General features: G+C 27.1%; 3 protein-coding genes across 4 annotated transcripts; all 3 read left to right on the forward strand.

Moving 5' to 3' along the window:
- Positions 1–777: 777 nt before the first annotated feature.
- On the forward strand, positions 778–6,050 carry LOC145968801 (RCC1 and BTB domain-containing protein 2-like). 2 transcript variants are annotated; one of them, XM_083094600.1, is made up of 11 exons: positions 778–985; positions 1,103–1,299; positions 1,590–1,748; positions 1,819–2,062; positions 2,189–2,319; positions 2,395–2,640; positions 2,921–3,042; positions 3,136–3,236; positions 3,304–3,434; positions 5,579–5,658; positions 5,927–6,050. In XM_083094600.1, the coding sequence occupies exons 1-10, from the start codon at positions 838–840 to the stop codon at positions 5,639–5,641; spliced, it is 1,542 nt and encodes a 513-aa protein (XP_082950726.1). In that variant the 5' UTR covers positions 778–837; the 3' UTR covers positions 5,642–5,658; positions 5,927–6,050. The 2 variants fall into 2 exon arrangements, with proteins under 2 accessions (XP_082950726.1, XP_082950725.1); XM_083094599.1 differs by lacking the exons at positions 5,579–5,658; positions 5,927–6,050 and adding an exon at positions 3,537–4,227.
- Positions 5,939–9,180, forward strand: LOC145968800 (RCC1 and BTB domain-containing protein 1-like). Its single transcript, XM_083094597.1, has 11 exons — positions 5,939–6,076; positions 6,296–6,438; positions 6,516–6,703; positions 7,128–7,298; positions 7,369–7,618; positions 7,720–7,850; positions 7,925–8,176; positions 8,412–8,536; positions 8,624–8,724; positions 8,794–8,924; positions 9,018–9,180. The coding sequence occupies exons 1-11, from the start codon at positions 6,033–6,035 to the stop codon at positions 9,156–9,158; spliced, it is 1,677 nt and encodes a 558-aa protein (XP_082950723.1). The 5' UTR covers positions 5,939–6,032; the 3' UTR covers positions 9,159–9,180.
- A 1,449-nt stretch (positions 9,181–10,629) lies between these two features.
- Positions 10,630–13,576, forward strand: LOC145968802 (RCC1 and BTB domain-containing protein 1-like). Its single transcript, XM_083094601.1, has 10 exons — positions 10,630–10,805; positions 10,877–11,061; positions 11,475–11,633; positions 11,706–11,955; positions 12,057–12,187; positions 12,261–12,515; positions 12,645–12,769; positions 12,851–12,951; positions 13,021–13,151; positions 13,248–13,576. Exons 1-10 carry the CDS (start codon positions 10,685–10,687, stop codon positions 13,386–13,388), a joined length of 1,599 nt encoding a protein of 532 aa, XP_082950727.1. The 5' UTR covers positions 10,630–10,684; the 3' UTR covers positions 13,389–13,576.
- Positions 13,577–17,811: the final 4,235 nt, after the last annotated feature.

A 17,811-nucleotide genomic window follows, 5' to 3' on the forward strand; every position in this document is an offset into this window, starting at 1 on the left:
TTGAAAAATTTATATTGATATAATATTAATTGAAAAGTTATTTAATATTGATTATATAGTCGATGACATGTTTACTTTAGAGCCGCATCGTTTTTTTTACAAAAATATTAATGCAGCATATAAAATACATATTTCTCCTAATACATACTCTCTCCCTCTCCCTCTCTCTCTCTCTTTCTTTATCTACCTATCTATCTATCTATCTATCTATCTATTCTATCTGTCTAATTATCTATCTATATTTTTATGCATATTATCGCATTTTTCTTTTTCTTTAATTCTTTTTCTTCTTCTTGTTCATATTTTTATTTATTGTGAGAATATAAAATCAAAATAACGGACACGAAATAGCGCGTGCACTCTTATGTGCGTTTTTTGACTTTGTATTCTCACGACAAATATATAAATAAGCAGAAGAAATAGAATAGGACATTCCTCGCGTACGTACAGTGTGATACGTGTCACGCGCCGCGCGCCGTCTTATATATAACGTCTTTTTCTTCAAATCTGTCACGTTATCTTTTAACAACGTTATCATGTTAACAACGTTAAGATCGCTGATTTCTTCATTGCGTTATTATCACGGGAATGAAGAAGAGTAAGTTTGATTTCTCATTTTATCTATCAGTAAAGTTCGATTTTCTTTTTCTAAATTCTCTTTTTCTGTAAAGAATATATATTATTACAATTATATCAAAATAATATCACGCTTATCTATTAATATGAAATCGAAATTAACAGAATGACATAAAAAAGATAAAATTAATTTAAGATAAAATTAATTTGTTGTAAAATAATTAATATTATTTGACATTAATATAACTAACTGATATTATTATGGGCAGAAATGAACAAAGAGAGGAAAGGGCGTATCCACAAAGGTATCCTACGAAGAGATACCTAGATGCCGAAAAATGGCAAATATGTCACTCGTTGGGAGAAGAATTTACGTCACAAATGGATATGATTATGGCATTTGACGATCGTAATAATCTATTCTTATTAATTCATTTGTAAAATTATGTTTTTTATTTTATTGTTATACGTTATTATATGTTATTTTATTATTTATGTTTTTATATTATTTACGTTTTTATATTAGAGTCAGCTTTAATAAAGAGTAAGGATAATATAGTATATAGTGTAGGTGCCAATCTTAATGGTAGATTGGGATTATCAAATACGAATCACAATTACATAAATCCAGAAAGAGTGGAAGCATTATGTGGAAAAAATATAATAACGTTTCATTGTAGTGCTGATGAAATGTGTTTCTTTGCTCTGACGATTGAAGGAGAGGTATAATAAAATATATATTATAGTTGAAATATTTTCAATTGACGTTTAGACATACTTAAAAATGTCTATAAATAAATAAGTTTTATATATTTATTTTTATAAGAAATGCATTTATATTTATTATTCTTTTACTTTTTTAAATTTCACTGCATTCATATTTCATATTTCATAATATACCTTATTCATGATAAAGTTAAAAAGATATAAAAAATTTTTCTTACATGACTAATTTTTTTTTACTACAATATAATATAATAATTTTTTTTTAATATAAGTAATACTTTTTAAAGGTATATTGCTGGGGCATTAACGAGAGATGTAGATTGGGAAAACAATTGGGAACTACAAATACGTACACGCCGTTTAAAATCGATAGTTTAAGTGAGGAACGTATTATAGATATTGCATGCAACAGTTACAATTGTTTTGCATTAACAGACAGTGGAAAAGTAAATAATAATCAAAATATAGAAATAATAATGGTAGTCCTTATTTGTTAAATAATTGTTTATAATTTAGGTATATATTTGGGGAAGCATTGACTTTATAAATAATATCTCACATCAACCATGTCAAGTGAGAGTATTGAAAATGGAGGAAATTGTTCAGATTGCTTGTGGTACGTCGTTCGTCATGGCACTTAGCAAAAATGGTAAATTGTATAGTTGGGGCCGAAATGAAAATGGCCAATTAGGGATAAACGCCGAATGCGACATTTGCGTAATTCCATGTTTAATAACTTCATTGGAAAAGGTCAAAATAGGTAATATTTGTTTTTAATAATAAATTAATTGTTATGACGTATGGAAAAATTGTTAAGCCCAGTTCCATAAATGCCACAACAATGCAACAATAATCGCTAACTAATGATATTATCTGAATGTTTCAGCTAAAATAGTTTGTGGATCGGAGCATTCATTGGCGCTCACTTCTAAGGGAAAAATCTACTCATGGGGTAATAACGTTCAAGGACAGTTAGGACACGGTGAAAGATTTAAACTACAAAGAGAACCTACTATGGTAATCCGTTTAATTTATTTAATCATGATAAAGGAAATGAAAAATAGAAAGAAAATTAAAGCATATGTCGTTTAGTTGCATAGGAGTGCAATGGGAACTATATCCAACATTACCGCTCAATATGATGCAAGTGCAGCCGTCAACAAGCTCGGAAATGTATATATATGGGGTTTTCATGACCACACTATTTGGAAACCTATTAGATTTGAATGTTTGAATATGTATAACGTATTCAGATATAAAGTACCATACATTATTTATGATAGTACAAGAGAACAATCCAACACATTGGAAAACCTGGAAACAATATTCGACGATCAGGTGTGTCTCGTTTTCTGTTTCAATCACAATCTTTTTATTCTACATGCAACTTTTGTCTTCATAAGATATAAAATAAAATAAATCAAAATATTAAAAAGAGAAAGAAAAAAGAGAAAAGAAACTGCTTCAATTGAATAAATATTATAAACTGTTTAACTACTATTTAACAGCATGTCTTCTTTTCGACTTTACTCGATAAATGCTTACATTAATATTTAATGTTATATGCAAATATAAGAAACAAATTAAAAATTATTTTTGTCCTTTTCTGTCGATGCAGTTGACGAGCGATCTTACCATAAAAGTCAAGGGAAAATGTATCTACGTTCACAAATCTGTTCTGATTCGTTGTGATTATTTTAAAAACATGTCTCAAAATGATTGGAGAGAAGTTAGGAAAAAGTAAGAAAGCTAAATATATTTTTATTCAGAGTTATATGTAAACATATATATATAATAAGAAATTTAAAAAACTTTCTTTATGTTTCATAATAGTACTATTAAATACAATGACTTCCCTTACAATACGTATAAAAGTTTCTTCAAATGTTTATACACTGATGCGGTCGATAATTTACCTTTGGAGAAGACATTCGGTGAGTTTAAATAGAGCTAAAATGAATTATTATTATAATTCGCGATTAATGCAATGGTTTGTTACAGAACTTTTAAAATTGTGTGATAAATATGCTGAGAAAAATGTTGCGAAAAAGTACGTTGAAGTAATAAAGGAAAATCTCAATGTATCAAATGTAGCCCTTTGTTTTGCAATAGCAACCGAACATAATGCAGAGGTAACTATTACATAATCTATAATATCTATAATTTTTATAATTTTCATAATTTGCTAATTGCAATTTATTTATGTGTACGCATATATGTGCATGTAATTGTAGGATCTGGTGGAATATTGCGTTCAGTTTTCATTGGGTCAGATGTCTGTTATAATGAAATCGGAAGCTTTCGTAGCGTTAAGCAAAGAACTGCTACTTGATTTTTTAATGAGAACAAACGACGCTGGTGCTTTTACATGCTTAAACTGTTTATTACAATTATAAATTACAGCAGAGAAATGAAATGGGTTTTTTTAAATTATGGTAGAATATTAGAGACTGCTTTATCAATAAAATAATTTTAATCTTAAGTTCATAAAAAAGAGCAGCTTTATCTTGTAGCTTGACAGTGTTTAAATTGCTCTATCACAATTTCTGCCTAGGATGATAATTAAGTCAGAAAGCAGTGTTATTTGTTGAAGAATTTTAGATAACAACAATGTACAAAGGACGAAGTTCGCAAGTTCCGATTCAATTACTATGCAAAAATATACATATACATGCAATGCTAAGCAGTACGCGAACGCCACATTAATATATAACATAAAAGCAGTGGGTACATATACAGAATCTGTCTAATAAAAAGTTCATCACATTTTTTTTCAAAAATCGTTAGAGGTAGAAAAAGACCAAAATTGAAAAAGATAGGAATACATACTATAGTGACCATGAGGAACATTGAATGTCTTTTTTCCATCTTATTATATTACCAACTATAATATCTTTCTTTTAAATAAGAAGCAGTACCTTTGAGTTATTGCATAGACTTTAATTATAATTATAATTTAATTTTAATTATAATTTAATATAATTTAATTATTAATATAATTATATATTATTATATAATATAATAATATAATTATATTAAAAATATTAATTATAATTAATATTAAATATAATTTAATTTTAATTATAATTTAATATGTCTTTAATAACTTTTGTATCAAACATTTCTTCGGAAAGTCGATTCGTGGTCGAGATATATACAAAATTAAAAATCAGAATAAAACTTTTTTTTATTTAGGTATTTAGAAACATTGTGCTTACTCTGCAATTAGAAAATGATTAACGAAACGTTTTGTTCGCATTTACTGTAAGTTATTATCAAAATTACTCATTAAAATATATTGTTTTTAAATTGAGTTGTGTGTTGATTTCCTAATTACAACTCAATATCATATGAATATCAGAACGCGCTAATTTTCAAATAACTATAAGGAATTCAATTTCCAAGTAAATAGATGGATAAAAATAGTCCTGCGTTATTTTTGCGAGATTATTCAGATTCAAATTTTCTGACTTATAATTTTGTAAATAACTTAATAACGATTGACTTTTTGGAAAAAATTCTGATACACACGAAATCTAGCTCAAATTAAGCTCACTGAGTATTATAGATGAAGTGATTGAGGGATATATTTTTCTTAGTTAAAAGAGAGAAATATTATCGTTGGAGATATGGAAATCAAGGACACTCAAGATTCCTCAGGGTCATCATAGTCTGTGCTTATATGTTTTACAATTTTTTAGATGTTTTACGCAATCTTTATTTTTGAGAAAATTGTGGTGAATAGTTTTATAAAACTTATCTTGTATATAATAATGCGATGTAGACCTACACAAATAGATAAAGGAATCTGTGTGCTTCGTGTGTTTGCCACGGTTTTGTTAATTGTATGGATGAAAAAAACAGAAAATAGCATAATTCTCTTTCAACATTAGCTAAATGATTCGATTGACGAAATCGAAAGATCGAAATCGAAATCGAAAGATTTCTTACAAAAGTAATAAGCAACATTTTGACGTCGATTTATCAAGTCGATAATTAAAACATACGATGCTAATATTTTCTTTGTGCATTATTATTTTTTGATATAATATTCATAGATAAATTTGTATATGACAATGTAAATTTAATAATTATTGCTTAGTATGTCGCGATCTGTTCAAACACTTTAAAGTTGTATATTTTAAGAAATAAATAAAATTTTTATTCCTGTCAAACTCATTAAATGAAATATTTATGTTAACCATATTAATAAACACTCTAAATACCAACCACTGTAAACACATTAAATAACATCTCGTACATCTTTCATTTTCAGATGAAGAGTATTGAATCTGGCTTCTGGCATCAGTATCTGCCAGTTTTGCCACTATGTCTATAGAGAATTTCTTTTAAAAGGTCTCTTACATTATAATCTCATTAAAGAAATATTCTCTCTCTCCCTCTCTCTCTCTATTTATCTATCTATCTATTTTTTTATGTATATTATCGCATTTTTCTTTTTTTAAATTTTATTTTGATTTTATATTCTTACGATAAATAAAAATATAAACAAGAAGAAGAAATAGAATAAGATCTTCCCTACGTATGTGTGTGTAACATCTTATATATATAACGTACATCTATTTTTAAGAATCTAATCGTTTAATCTTATCTTTTGCTCAAGTAAATAACGAAGTTGCTGATTACTTTATTGAGTCATTATATGTTGGATCATTATATCTACGACGACTACGGAGTCAGAAGAACTGCTTTCTTCTTCAAAAGAAAATATGCAGACGAGAAAAAACTTAACAATAAATATTAATGAAGAACGGTAAGTTTGACTTCTTATTTTATCTATCAGTAAAGTTTGATCTTTCTTTTTTTTTAGTTCTTCTTTTCTATAAAGAATTTATGTATTACTGAACAACTATATCAACAAAATAATAACACGCATATCTATTAATCATATGAAATCAGAATACAGACATAAAGAATACTTAAGATGAAATTAATATGTTACAAAATAATTAATATTAATTGATATTAATAGAAATATGCTAAGAAGGGAAAGGAGATATTTGCAAAGCTATCCTGTGAACTGTACACATTCGGAACTCAGAAAGTGGCAAATCTTTGACTTGTTGCATGAAGAATTTGTCTCGCAAATCCACATGATTATGGCATTTGACAATGGTAACTTTTTACTATTCTTATTATTCTTATTATTTGTTTTGCAAAATTATTATTTACGTTTTAATATATTAAACTAGATTCAGCTCTAATTATGACTAAGGACAGAATGATATATGGCTTGGGTACCAATTACAATGGTCGATCGGGATTAGATAAAGATTACATCCAACCAGAAAAAGTGAAAACATTGTGTGGGAAAAACATAAAAATCTTTTATTGTAATACTGATATGGACTGTATCTTTGCACTTACGGAGGAAGGAGAGGTATATATAAAATATATATTATAGTTGAAATATTTTCAATTGAAGTTTAGAGATACTTGAAGTTTAGAAATATTTAGAAATGATTACTAAGAAAATGTGATTTTTTTATTCATGGATTAAATTGAGTTGTGAGTGTATAAGGATTATAATTTAGCAGCCAGATGTGTTACTATACATAATTTCTTACGACTTGTATATTTATCCATTATTAAGCCATTATTTAGTCATTAATTTTATGTATTTATTTTTATAATAATGCAAGTATTTACATATCATTTTACTATTTTTAACTTCAATGTACTCATACTTCACAAGAGATACCTTATTCGTAATAAGATTAAAAAGATATAAAAAATGTTTCTTATGATTAATTTTTTTTACAACTAATAATTTTTTTTAATATAAGCAATATTTTTTCTTAAAGGTATATTCCTGGGGCTCTAATGAGAGATGCAGGTTGGGACAAGAAATTAGTCCTTTTCTTTCACATACAAAAATATATACACCTGCTAAAATCGATAGTTTAAGTGAGGAACGTATTATAGATATTGCAAGCAACTATTATAATTCTCTTGCTTTGACAGACAGTGGAAAAGTAAATAATGATCAAAGTGTAAAAATTATAATGGCAGTCTTTATTTATTAAATAATCGTTTATAATTTAGATATATATTTGGGGAGGAGTTCAGTTTACAAATAATTACTTACACAGCAAACCATGTCAAGTGACATTAGAATTGGAAATGGAAAAAATTGTTCATATTGCTTGTGGTTCGTTGTTCATCATGGCACTTAGCGATAATGGTAAATTGTATAGTTGGGGCCGAAATGAGAATGGCCAATTAGGGCTAAACTCAGAAGACAATCACAAATTATATCCATGTTTAATCGCTTCATTGTCACGTGTCACAATAGGTAATATTTGTTTTTGATATTGCTATGAAGCTTATAGAAATATTAAGTACAGTACTAGAAATGCAAACAATAATTGCTGATTAATGATGTTGATGTTTCAGTTAAAGTAGTTTGTGGATTCGAACATTCACTGGCGCTCACTACTGAGGGAAAAATCTACTCATGGGGTAAAAATAATAAGGGACAGTTGGGACACGGTGAAAAGACGAAACTAGAAAAAAAACCTACCATGGTAATCCGTTTAATTTATCTAATCATGATAAAGGAGATGAAAAGTACAGAGAAAATTAAAGTATATATTGTTAGTTGGATATGCCTGTAATGGGAAAGATATCCGACATTGCCGCTCAAGATGATAAAAGTGTCGCCATCAACAAGATTGGACGTGTCTATGTATGGGGTCATCACGTTTGTTGCCAAACAATTTGGGAACCTATTAGAACCGAATATTCGAACATGTATGACGTATTCAGATATAAAATACCATACATCATTCATGATAGTACAAAAGAAAAATCAAACATATTGGAATACCTGGGAGCAGCATTCAACGATCTTGTATGTTTCATTTTCTATCTCATATCTTTAAGATATAAAACAAAATAAATAAAAATATTAAAGAGAGAAAGAAAAAAGAAAAAAATTATATGTTTCAAGGAATAAATATTTTAAATATGTTACAGCATGCTTTCTTTCCGACTTTATTCGATAAATGCTTAAAGTAACATTTAACATTATATACAATTATAAGAAACAAATTAAAAATTATTTTTGTCTTTTTCTGTCGATGCAGTCGACGAGCGATCTTACAATAGAAGTCGAGGGAAAATTTATCCACATTCACAAAGCTATTCTGAAGATTCGTTGTCAGTATTTTAGAAGTATGTTCCAAAGTGGTTGGGCAGAAAATAATCAGAAGTAAGACAAATAAATATATTTTTATTCAGAGTTTAAAAAAATTTTTTATTCTATATATATGTTTACATATGTTTATGTTTATAATAGTATCATTGAGCACAAACAATTCTCCTACAATGTGTATAAAGCTTTCTTGAAATATTTATATACCGATGTGGTCGATCGCTTATCTTTGGAGGAAATATTCGGTGAGTTTTAATAAGATATTAAATTGAATTCTTCTTGTAATTCGTGATTAATGCAATAATTTCTTACAGAACTCTTAAAGTTATGTGATGAATACAATGAGATAGAACTTGGAAGAAAATGCATTCAAATAATAAGAGAAAGTATCACTGTGTCAAATGTAGCTCTTAATTATGCAAAAGCAATCGAATATAATGCAAAGGTGATTGTTATAATAAAATTAAATCGTTTTTTTATCATAATTTGTTAATTGCAATTTATTTATATGTATGCATACATATGCATGTAATTGTAGGATCTGGAGGAATTTTGCTTTCAATTTGCATTGTGTTATATGACTGATGTGGTACAATCGGAAACTTTCGTCAAGTTAAATGAAAATCTGAAACTTGATTTTATGATTAAAGCAGCCAAAGCTGGTACTTATAGGACATAAATTGTTCATTTTTTAAATTATGTTTGAGACAGATTCAATAAATGAGTAAAAAAATACTTTCTTTATCATCCTTGCAGTTAAGTAATATACAGAGTATGAATTACGATTTATGAATTACAAAATATTTTACTTATATTTATTAAATATTTATGAACTATTTTACTTATGTTACTCCTTAATAAAAAATTAGCCAAAAATATCCTTATCACTTATCATTAAATCCTTATCACTTTATTATTTATCCATTTAGAACATTTTTTTAAAGAAATTGTTTATATTTACATCAAAGTAACAAAGTATTTTAACATTAAGGGGATCCTAAAGTGACTTTTTTACCGATATAACATTTCTTTTGTACCGAAATCTTTTTATTAATTGCACAGAATAGTAAATGCTTCTCCACGATTAAAGTACACACAGAAACAAACCGGTAACCTCCCGATTTTATGTTAAAAAACAAAAAAAATTGAAAAATTACAATTTTTTTATCGGCTTCTGTAACAATATTTGCTTTGTATGTACAAAATAAGATAGGTCCCCGCTAGATATTACACGAAGGAATATAAATAAACTTTTAGAAATAAGTTTAGAAACCGAAATCTTTTTCATTATGCTTCTAAACTCATTTCTAAAAGTTTATTTATATTCCTTCGTGCAATATCTAGCGGGAACCTATCTTATTTTGTAAATACAAACTGCAAAACTTTTATATTAAGCAAATATTGTTACGACTTTTTTACGATTTTTCAATTTTTTTTGTTTTTTAACATAAAATCGGGAGGTTCCCGGTTTGTTCCTGTGTGTACTTTAATCGTGGAGAAGCATTTACTATTCTGTGCAATTAATAAAAAGATTTCGGTACAAAAGAAATATAATGTTATATTGGTAAAAAAGTCACTTTAGGATCCCCTTAAGGGGATCCCTCAAGCATACTTTTTTACCGACAAAAACACCGTAATTTTCGGAAGTGTGCCATTTTTTATTGCCTGTATGGAATTAAAAATCCTTCTCCAGAATTGAAGTATACACGCAAACGGACAACGTGAAAACTCTGTACAGTATGAGATTTTATATTGAGAAAGAAAATAAATATAAAATTACATTTTTATTTATCGACTTCTTAAATCAACATGGCGTCAGAGCTATCAATTTGTACAAATATTAGCTTCTTATAAAAGTTTTATAGCTTTTATGCATAAAACAGCAGCTTTCACGATTGTGTACTGCACCGTAGAACATTATCGAACTATAAAAACTGAATTTAATTGCCTAATTAATAAATGGCATTCTTCTAAAAATTTTAGTCCGTATATACCTGAAATATCGATAAAGTAGAGTGGAAAAAGCAGTGCATCTTCTTTATAAATAACGTGGTAGAGAGAGATACGGAATGAGGATTAAATGAGAGCGCTGTAATCGTGTAAAAGTTCGCCGTTCATTGAGGGATCCCCTTAAGATAAAATTAATTTATTGTAAAATAATTAATATTACTTGATATTGGCAGAAATAAACAAAGAAAAGAAAGGATGTATTCGCAAAGCTATCCTGCGAACTATAGATATTCAGATCTTAAAAAGTGGCAAATCTTTTACTTCCTGGATAAAAAATTTGCCTCACAAATTCATATGATTATGGCATTTGAAAATGGTAATTTCCTATTATTCTTTTTACTATTTCTTTTACAGAATTGTTATTTATGTTTTAATATATTAAACTAGATTCAGCTCTAATTATGACTAAGGATAGAATGGTATATGGCTTGGGTACCAATTACAATGGATTGAGATTAGATAAGGATTACATCCAAACAGAAAAACTGGAAATATTGTGTGGGAAAAATATAAAAACATTTTACTGTAGTACTGATGCAAAATGTATGTTTGCACTTACGGAGGAAGGAGAGGTATGGCGAAATATATTATACTTAAAATATTTCTCAATTGAATTTTAGAGAAACTCACAAATGATTAAACTGAATAAATATGATTTTTGCATTCATGGATTAAATAAATTGAACAGTGAGTGTATAAGTATTATAATTTAACACAAAAGGATACGAATTACTATATTTAATTTCTTACACTTTATATATTTACAAGCCATTATTTAGCCATTAATATATTTTATATATTTATTTTTATAATAACGCATGTATTTACATATTATTTTACTATTTTTAATTTCAATGTATTCATATTTTACAAGAGATATCTTATTTGTAATATGATTTCTAAAAAGATATCAAAAAAATTTTCTTATATGACTAATTTTTTTACAATTAATAATGTTTTTAAATATAAGTAATATTTTTTGAAGGTGTATTCCTGGGGCTCTAACGAGAGATGTAGATTGGGAAAACAATTGGGAATTACAAATACGTACACGCCGTTTAAAATCGATAGTTTAAGTGAGGAACACATTATAGATATTGCAAGCAATACTTTCAATTCTCTTGCTTTGACAAACAATGGAAAAGTAAATAATGATCAAAGTATACAAATTATGGTAATTTTTGGTTTATTTGTTGAATAATTGTTTATAATTTAGATATATACTTGGGGAGACACTGAGTATGGATATTGTCGCAGTGAAAGTACACCATATCAAGTAAAATTCGAAGTGGAAAAGGAGAAAATTGTTCATATTGTGTGTGGTTCGTCTTTCGTCATGGCACTTAGCGATAATGGTAAATTGTACAGTTGGGGTCGAAATGAACATGGCCAATTAGGAATAAACTTAGTAAATATCACATGTGAGAATCCACGTTTAATCACTTCATTGATAGATGTCACAATAGGTAATATTTGTTTTTACTATTGTTGTGACGTTTGTAAAAATGTTAAGCACAGTTCTATAAATGTCAACAATAATTGCTGACTAATGGTGTTGATGTTTCAGTTAAAGTAGTTTGTGGATCGGAGCATTCATTGGCGCTCACTACTGAGGGAAAAATCTATTCGTGGGGTAGTAACGGTGAAGGACAGTTAGGACACGGTAAAAAGACGAGTCGAGAAATAAAACCTGTTATGGTAATCCGTTTAATTTATCTAATCGTGATAAAGAAAATGAAAAATCGAAAAAAATTAAAACTTATGTTGTTAGTTGGATGTGCCTATAATGGGAAAGATATCCGATATTGCTGCTCAAGATTATAAAAGTGTCGCCATTGACATGAAGATTGGACGTGTCTATGTATGGGGTCGTCATGTTAGGTGCCAAACAATTTGGGAGCCTGTTAGAACCGAACATTCGAACATATATGACGTATTCCGATATAATATGTCATACATTATTCATAATAGTACAAAAGAAAAATCAAATATGTTGAAATACCTGGGAGCAGCATTCAACGATCTGGTATGTCTCGTTTTCTACCTCGTATCTTTTTCTACACGCCATGCTTTTATTAAGATTTAATATTGTATGCAATTATAAACAATAAATTATAAAAAAAATTTTATTTCTATTTTTTCTGTGTTGATGTAGTCGACAAGCGATCTTACGATAAAAATTGGAGAACAACTTCTCTATGTTCACAAAACTATTCTGAAAATTCGTTGTCAGTACTTTAGAAACATGTTCGAAAATAATTGGGCAGAAAGTAATCAAAGGTAAGAAGCTAATTATATTTTTATTCAAAGCTTTTTAAATTTATTTTGTTGCATATGTATGTTTGCACATGTTTATAATAGTATCATTGAGCACAATCAATTCTCCTACAATGTGTATAAAACTTTCTTGAAATATTTATATATTGATGTGATCGATCATTTACCTATAGAAGAGGAATTAGGTGAGTTTATATTAAATAGCGCTAAATTGAATTATTATAATTCGCGATTAATGCAATGATTTGTTACAGAACTTTTAAAGTTATGTGATGAGTATAATGAGACAGAGCTTGAGAAAAAATGCATTGAAAAAATAAGAGAAGATATTACTGTGTCAAATGTAGCTCTTTATTATGCAGAAGCAATTGAAAATAATGCAAAGGTGACTTATGATTTATAATATAATTTTTATAATTTTTATAATTTGTTAAACGTAATTTATTTATATGTACGTATATAATTCTGCATGTAATTTTAGGATTTAGAGGAATTTTGCTTCCAATTTGCATTGGGTCAGATGACTGATGTGATACTATCGAAAACTTTCGCCAAATTAAATGAAAATCTGAAAATTGATTTTATGATTAAAGCAGCCAAAGCTGGTGCCTATAAGACATAAATTGTTCATTTTAATATTATAAATTTCAGAAGAGAATTATAATGGAGTTTTTTTAAAATTATGTTTGAGACAGATTCAGTAAATGAGTAAAAAAATACTTTCTTTATCATCCTTGCAGTTAAATAATATGCAGAGTATGAATTACGATTTATGAATTACAAAATATTTTACTTATATTTATTATGAAATACTTTACTTATGTTATTCCTTAATAAAAAATTAGCCAAAAATATCTTTATCACTTTATTATTTACCCATTTAGAACATTTTTTTAAAGAAATTGTTTATATTTATATCAAAGTAACAAAGTATTTTAACATTAAGTGCCATACATTAGTATTTAAAATAAAAATTCATCAAAAATATATTAAGTAGTAGTAATAATGCGATATGTAATAATGCGATATGTTTTGAAATAAAATCAGAACAAAAATGGAGTAATAAAAGAAAAAAGTATTAAAATTTTATAAAACACAATAATAAGGTAATATTATATTTGCAAGGTGTGCAAATATGAATTTTAATACTAATGCAGTTTATAATTATAATGCCATTCATATTCTTTTATTCTATCTATAAAAAAAATTTTTTTTCCTTTTCATTTTATTATTTATTAAGAAATCAGCAAAAAATGCGATGTCAAAAAAAAGAAGTATTTTTATATATTTAATATAAGATATTCTTTTTTATATTACATAAATATTTCACAAACTTAGACTATAAAATATTTCGAGCTTGGCGTTATTTACTCAGGAGGATTCTGGATATTCCCGTTAACCTGTTCGAAATTAAATTAAATCGAATTTTTTTGTTATTATATTGCTGAAAAAGTGATTTTAGATAGAATTCAAGGTAAGATTACATGTAGTTAAAACATGTCAACGAATCGCTCGCAATATGTCAAAATCTCGAATTCTTCAATGATTTGAAAAGACTGCTTTGTCAGTAAAATTTAATTTTAATCCTCAGTTCATAAAAAAGAGCAGCTTTTTTTTTCTTGACAGTGTTTAAATTGCTTTATCAAAGGAATCTGTGCGCATCGTGTGTTTGTCACGGTTTTGTTATTGTATGAATAAAAATGGCAGAAAACAGCACATCAACTAAATGAGTTAATTGATGAGTCGAGAGATCTTATACAAAAGAGCAATATATTTTGATGCCAATTTATCAAATGTATGATTAAAACACAATGCTAATATTTTTTTGTGTTATTATTTTTTGATATTATATTTTTAAATAAATTTGTATATGACAATGTAATTTAATAATTATTGCTTAGTATGTTGCGATCTGTTCAAACACTTTAAAGTTGTATATTTTAAAAAATAAATAAAATTTTAATTCCTGTCAAACCCATTAAATGAAATATTTATGTTAACCATATTATTAAACACTCAAATACCAATCACTCAAAATACATTAATTATAATTTACAAGTATATTGTTGCCAAACAATTTGGGGGAGCCTATTAAAACCGAATATTCGAACATGTATGACGTATTTATATATGTATTCGAACATTCAATTCTAATAGGCTTGTGAAAATCTATAGTTTACGTTACATATACTATAGATTTTGATATACTAAGTTTTAAAAGATTTCAGTTAAAGGAGAGGAATAAATTTACTACATAAACTGTAGTAAATATAATACCCTATAGAGTATTAATAATCTATAGAGTATTAATAATCAGCAGAGCTTCTCACATCAAATCAGAGCATAACATCAGGGGACATGAGAAGGGGGGAGGATGAAGAGCATTGGGGCGGCTACTTCACCGAAATAAATATTTCTGCCTCAACGGACTTGAACCGAGACCTTTCATATGGCAGGAAAATACCTTGCCGTCTCAGCCACATGTCGCCCCATAACAGTAAGTTTGATTTCTTATTTTAACAGTAAAGTTTGATTTTTTAAATTCTTTTTTTTCCGTAAAGAATATATGTCATTACTGAACAATTATATCAAAATAATATCTATTAACATGGAATCAAAATTACATAAAAAATACTTAAGATAAAATTAATTTGTTGCAAAATGATTAATATTATTGGATATTGATAGAAATATGTAAAAAGAGGAAGAGCGATATTTGCAAAGCTATCCTGCGAGCTGTAAATATTCGGATCTCGGAAAGTGGTAAAATTATTATTTATGTGTGTGTGTGTGTGTGTGTATGTGTGTGTGTGTGTGTGTGTGTGTGTGTGTGTGCGGTTTTTGATATATTAAACTAGATTCTGCTTTAATAATGAATAAGGATAAAATGGTATATGGCTTGGGTACCAATTACAATGGTCAATTGGGGTTGTTAAATGAGGATTACATCGAACTAGAAGAAGTGGAAACACTGTATAGGAAAAATATAAAAACCTTTTACTGTAGTATTGATGCAAAATGTAACTTTGCACTTACGGAAGAAGAAAAAAGAAAAAAAATTATAAAGATTGCGATTCTCTTCAAGTAATTTCCTGAGTCATGACATATAAAATCAACGAGAATTCATATCGTTACACAATCGATATATTCTATTATAATACCGATTATTATTTATAAGAAAACTTGTTATCCTATCAATAGTCTTATCATCAGAAAGTTCTTTGATAAATCGATGGATCCAGAGAAAGATAGGGATGTATGTGGGAGGAGGTCGGACGTGAGGTTGTGATCTCATCTCAGATAATTTATTTTTAGGTAAGATAAGAGAAATACTCAATTTACGTTGAGAAAAAAATTATACATTTTATAAGTCAATGCAGTTTAACATTTAATTTGAATAAAGCAAATAAAGTTTTTTGGCGGTAATTAATGTTTCGATAATTTTCTTCTCATTTAGATGAAAAATTGAATTTTTAATAATATGAATAATTTCTTTTATTAAAATAATACGTATTTTATTATTTAATAGTTTTTATAAATTATTTGATTTATTTAAAAATGTTTGTTATTGTTTATTATTAAACAATTATTTAATTCATAATAATATCCTTCTTTAAGTGCTATAGTTATTTTTTTAAATTTATGTAATTTATTGTAAATGAATATAAGAATTTAATTTTAAAGTGTATATATTTTCTCAAATCTTTTCTCTCTCTCTCTCTCTCTAAATTATTATGAGAAAAATATTAATAATTTTATCAGATCTAATTTTACTTTATTAACATGATGTTCTGTCATTTCTATTAATTTTGTTATAAATAATCTTAATTATAAATAATATTAGTTATAATCTTAGTTATAATAATCCTAGTTATAAATAATTTTAGTAAGAATTTTTTTATTAAAGAAAGAATTTATGATTCGTTGGAAATTTTATGTGTTAACTTAATTACAATAAAGACACAATCAATTACAATAAAGATACAATCAATTATAATTGTTACGTTACAATTAATTATAATATCATAGAAAATTAATATACAGAAAATTTATGATATATTTTGTCAATTTATATGAATAATTATTATCACGGTAATTTTTATTTCCTTGAAGAAAGCAAGAAAAAAACATATGATTCTTCTGACATCGTAATCTAATACGGCTGCGGCGACGAGATCAGGAGCTTCAAGCGTAAAATTTAATTGTTCATTAAGCTATTTGACCTATCAATCTTGACTCATCTCTGTAGATGAATGGAGAAATACACGAGTGAAAAATATATATTTGATAAGATCGACATGGAATTTATGACAGATTGATTTCGCGTGAATTTGCCACATATAAATTTGTTTTAGATAAGAGAAAGGAATCTCTGAAAAATTTCGAGCTAATTTTTTATTAAACATGGATTTATGCATAAACGAAGTTAGATTTTCTCAAGAGGATGAATTTTTCAAAATGAAATTATCTCTCACACAAAAGTAAAATGCGCAAACAATAATTCTGTAAAACGTGAGATCATTGATAGAGACAGGGATTTTCTGTTAATAAAGCCGATGATTACGACTGGGCATTTCCAAGAGACGAGGAAGTATAATGGATCGCTCTTCGCGAGAAGTGTTTACGTACATAATTATACATAAACGCGTTCAGGATCGAATTGGTAGAGCTTTGGCTGAATGAAAATCAGGAGGAGATTTCTCATATAAATGTAAATAACTTTTAACCCTTGGCACAGGTATATTGTCTTCTCTAAATTTACTAATGTTACCTAATTAGCAGATAATTAATTTAATCAATATACACATATTATGTATAAATTATATACCATATATCTACATTTTATATATTTTAAATTGTAAAAATATGATAAATAAATTACATTTATTATATATAAAATTTAAAAATATTATATTTTGTTAAAAGAGAAAATGGTTTTTTATATAGACATTGATTAAAATTGAAGAAAATATTGTGAGAAAATATAACTTGTATTATAACTTATGTGAGAAAAACTTGATTTCTGAAATGTTATTATTATTGTA

Source organism: Camponotus vicinus, unplaced genomic scaffold (assembly GCF_025532165.1).
Source record: "Camponotus vicinus isolate PSW18456_S1 unplaced genomic scaffold, iyCamVici1.0 SCAF_3, whole genome shotgun sequence".
Taxonomy (NCBI): Eukaryota; Metazoa; Arthropoda; class Insecta; order Hymenoptera; family Formicidae; genus Camponotus; species Camponotus vicinus.

Bases quoted from the DNA above. Each gene is read 5' to 3' on its own strand.
- LOC145968800 (XM_083094597.1), top strand. From the start codon at position 6,033: ATGCAGACGAGAAAAAACTTAACAATAAATATTAATGAAGAACG. The intron at 6,077-6,295 runs GTAAGTTTGACT...TGATATTAATAG, and splicing joins ATAAATATTAATGAAGAACG to AAATATGCTAAGAAGGGAAA. The intron at 6,439-6,515 runs GTAACTTTTTAC...ATATTAAACTAG, and splicing joins GATTATGGCATTTGACAATG to ATTCAGCTCTAATTATGACT.
- LOC145968802 (XM_083094601.1), top strand. From the start codon at position 10,685: ATGTATTCGCAAAGCTATCCTGCGAACTATAGATATTCAGATCTTAAA. The intron at 12,952-13,020 runs GTGAGTTTATAT...GATTTGTTACAG, and splicing joins ACCTATAGAAGAGGAATTAG to AACTTTTAAAGTTATGTGAT. The intron at 13,152-13,247 runs GTGACTTATGAT...ATGTAATTTTAG, and splicing joins CAATTGAAAATAATGCAAAG to GATTTAGAGGAATTTTGCTT.
- LOC145968801 (XM_083094599.1), top strand. From the start codon at position 838: ATGGGCAGAAATGAACAAAGAGAGGAAAGGGCGTATCCACAAAGGTAT. The intron at 986-1,102 runs GTAATAATCTAT...TTTTTATATTAG, and splicing joins GATTATGGCATTTGACGATC to AGTCAGCTTTAATAAAGAGT. The intron at 1,300-1,589 runs GTATAATAAAAT...TACTTTTTAAAG, and splicing joins CTCTGACGATTGAAGGAGAG to GTATATTGCTGGGGCATTAA.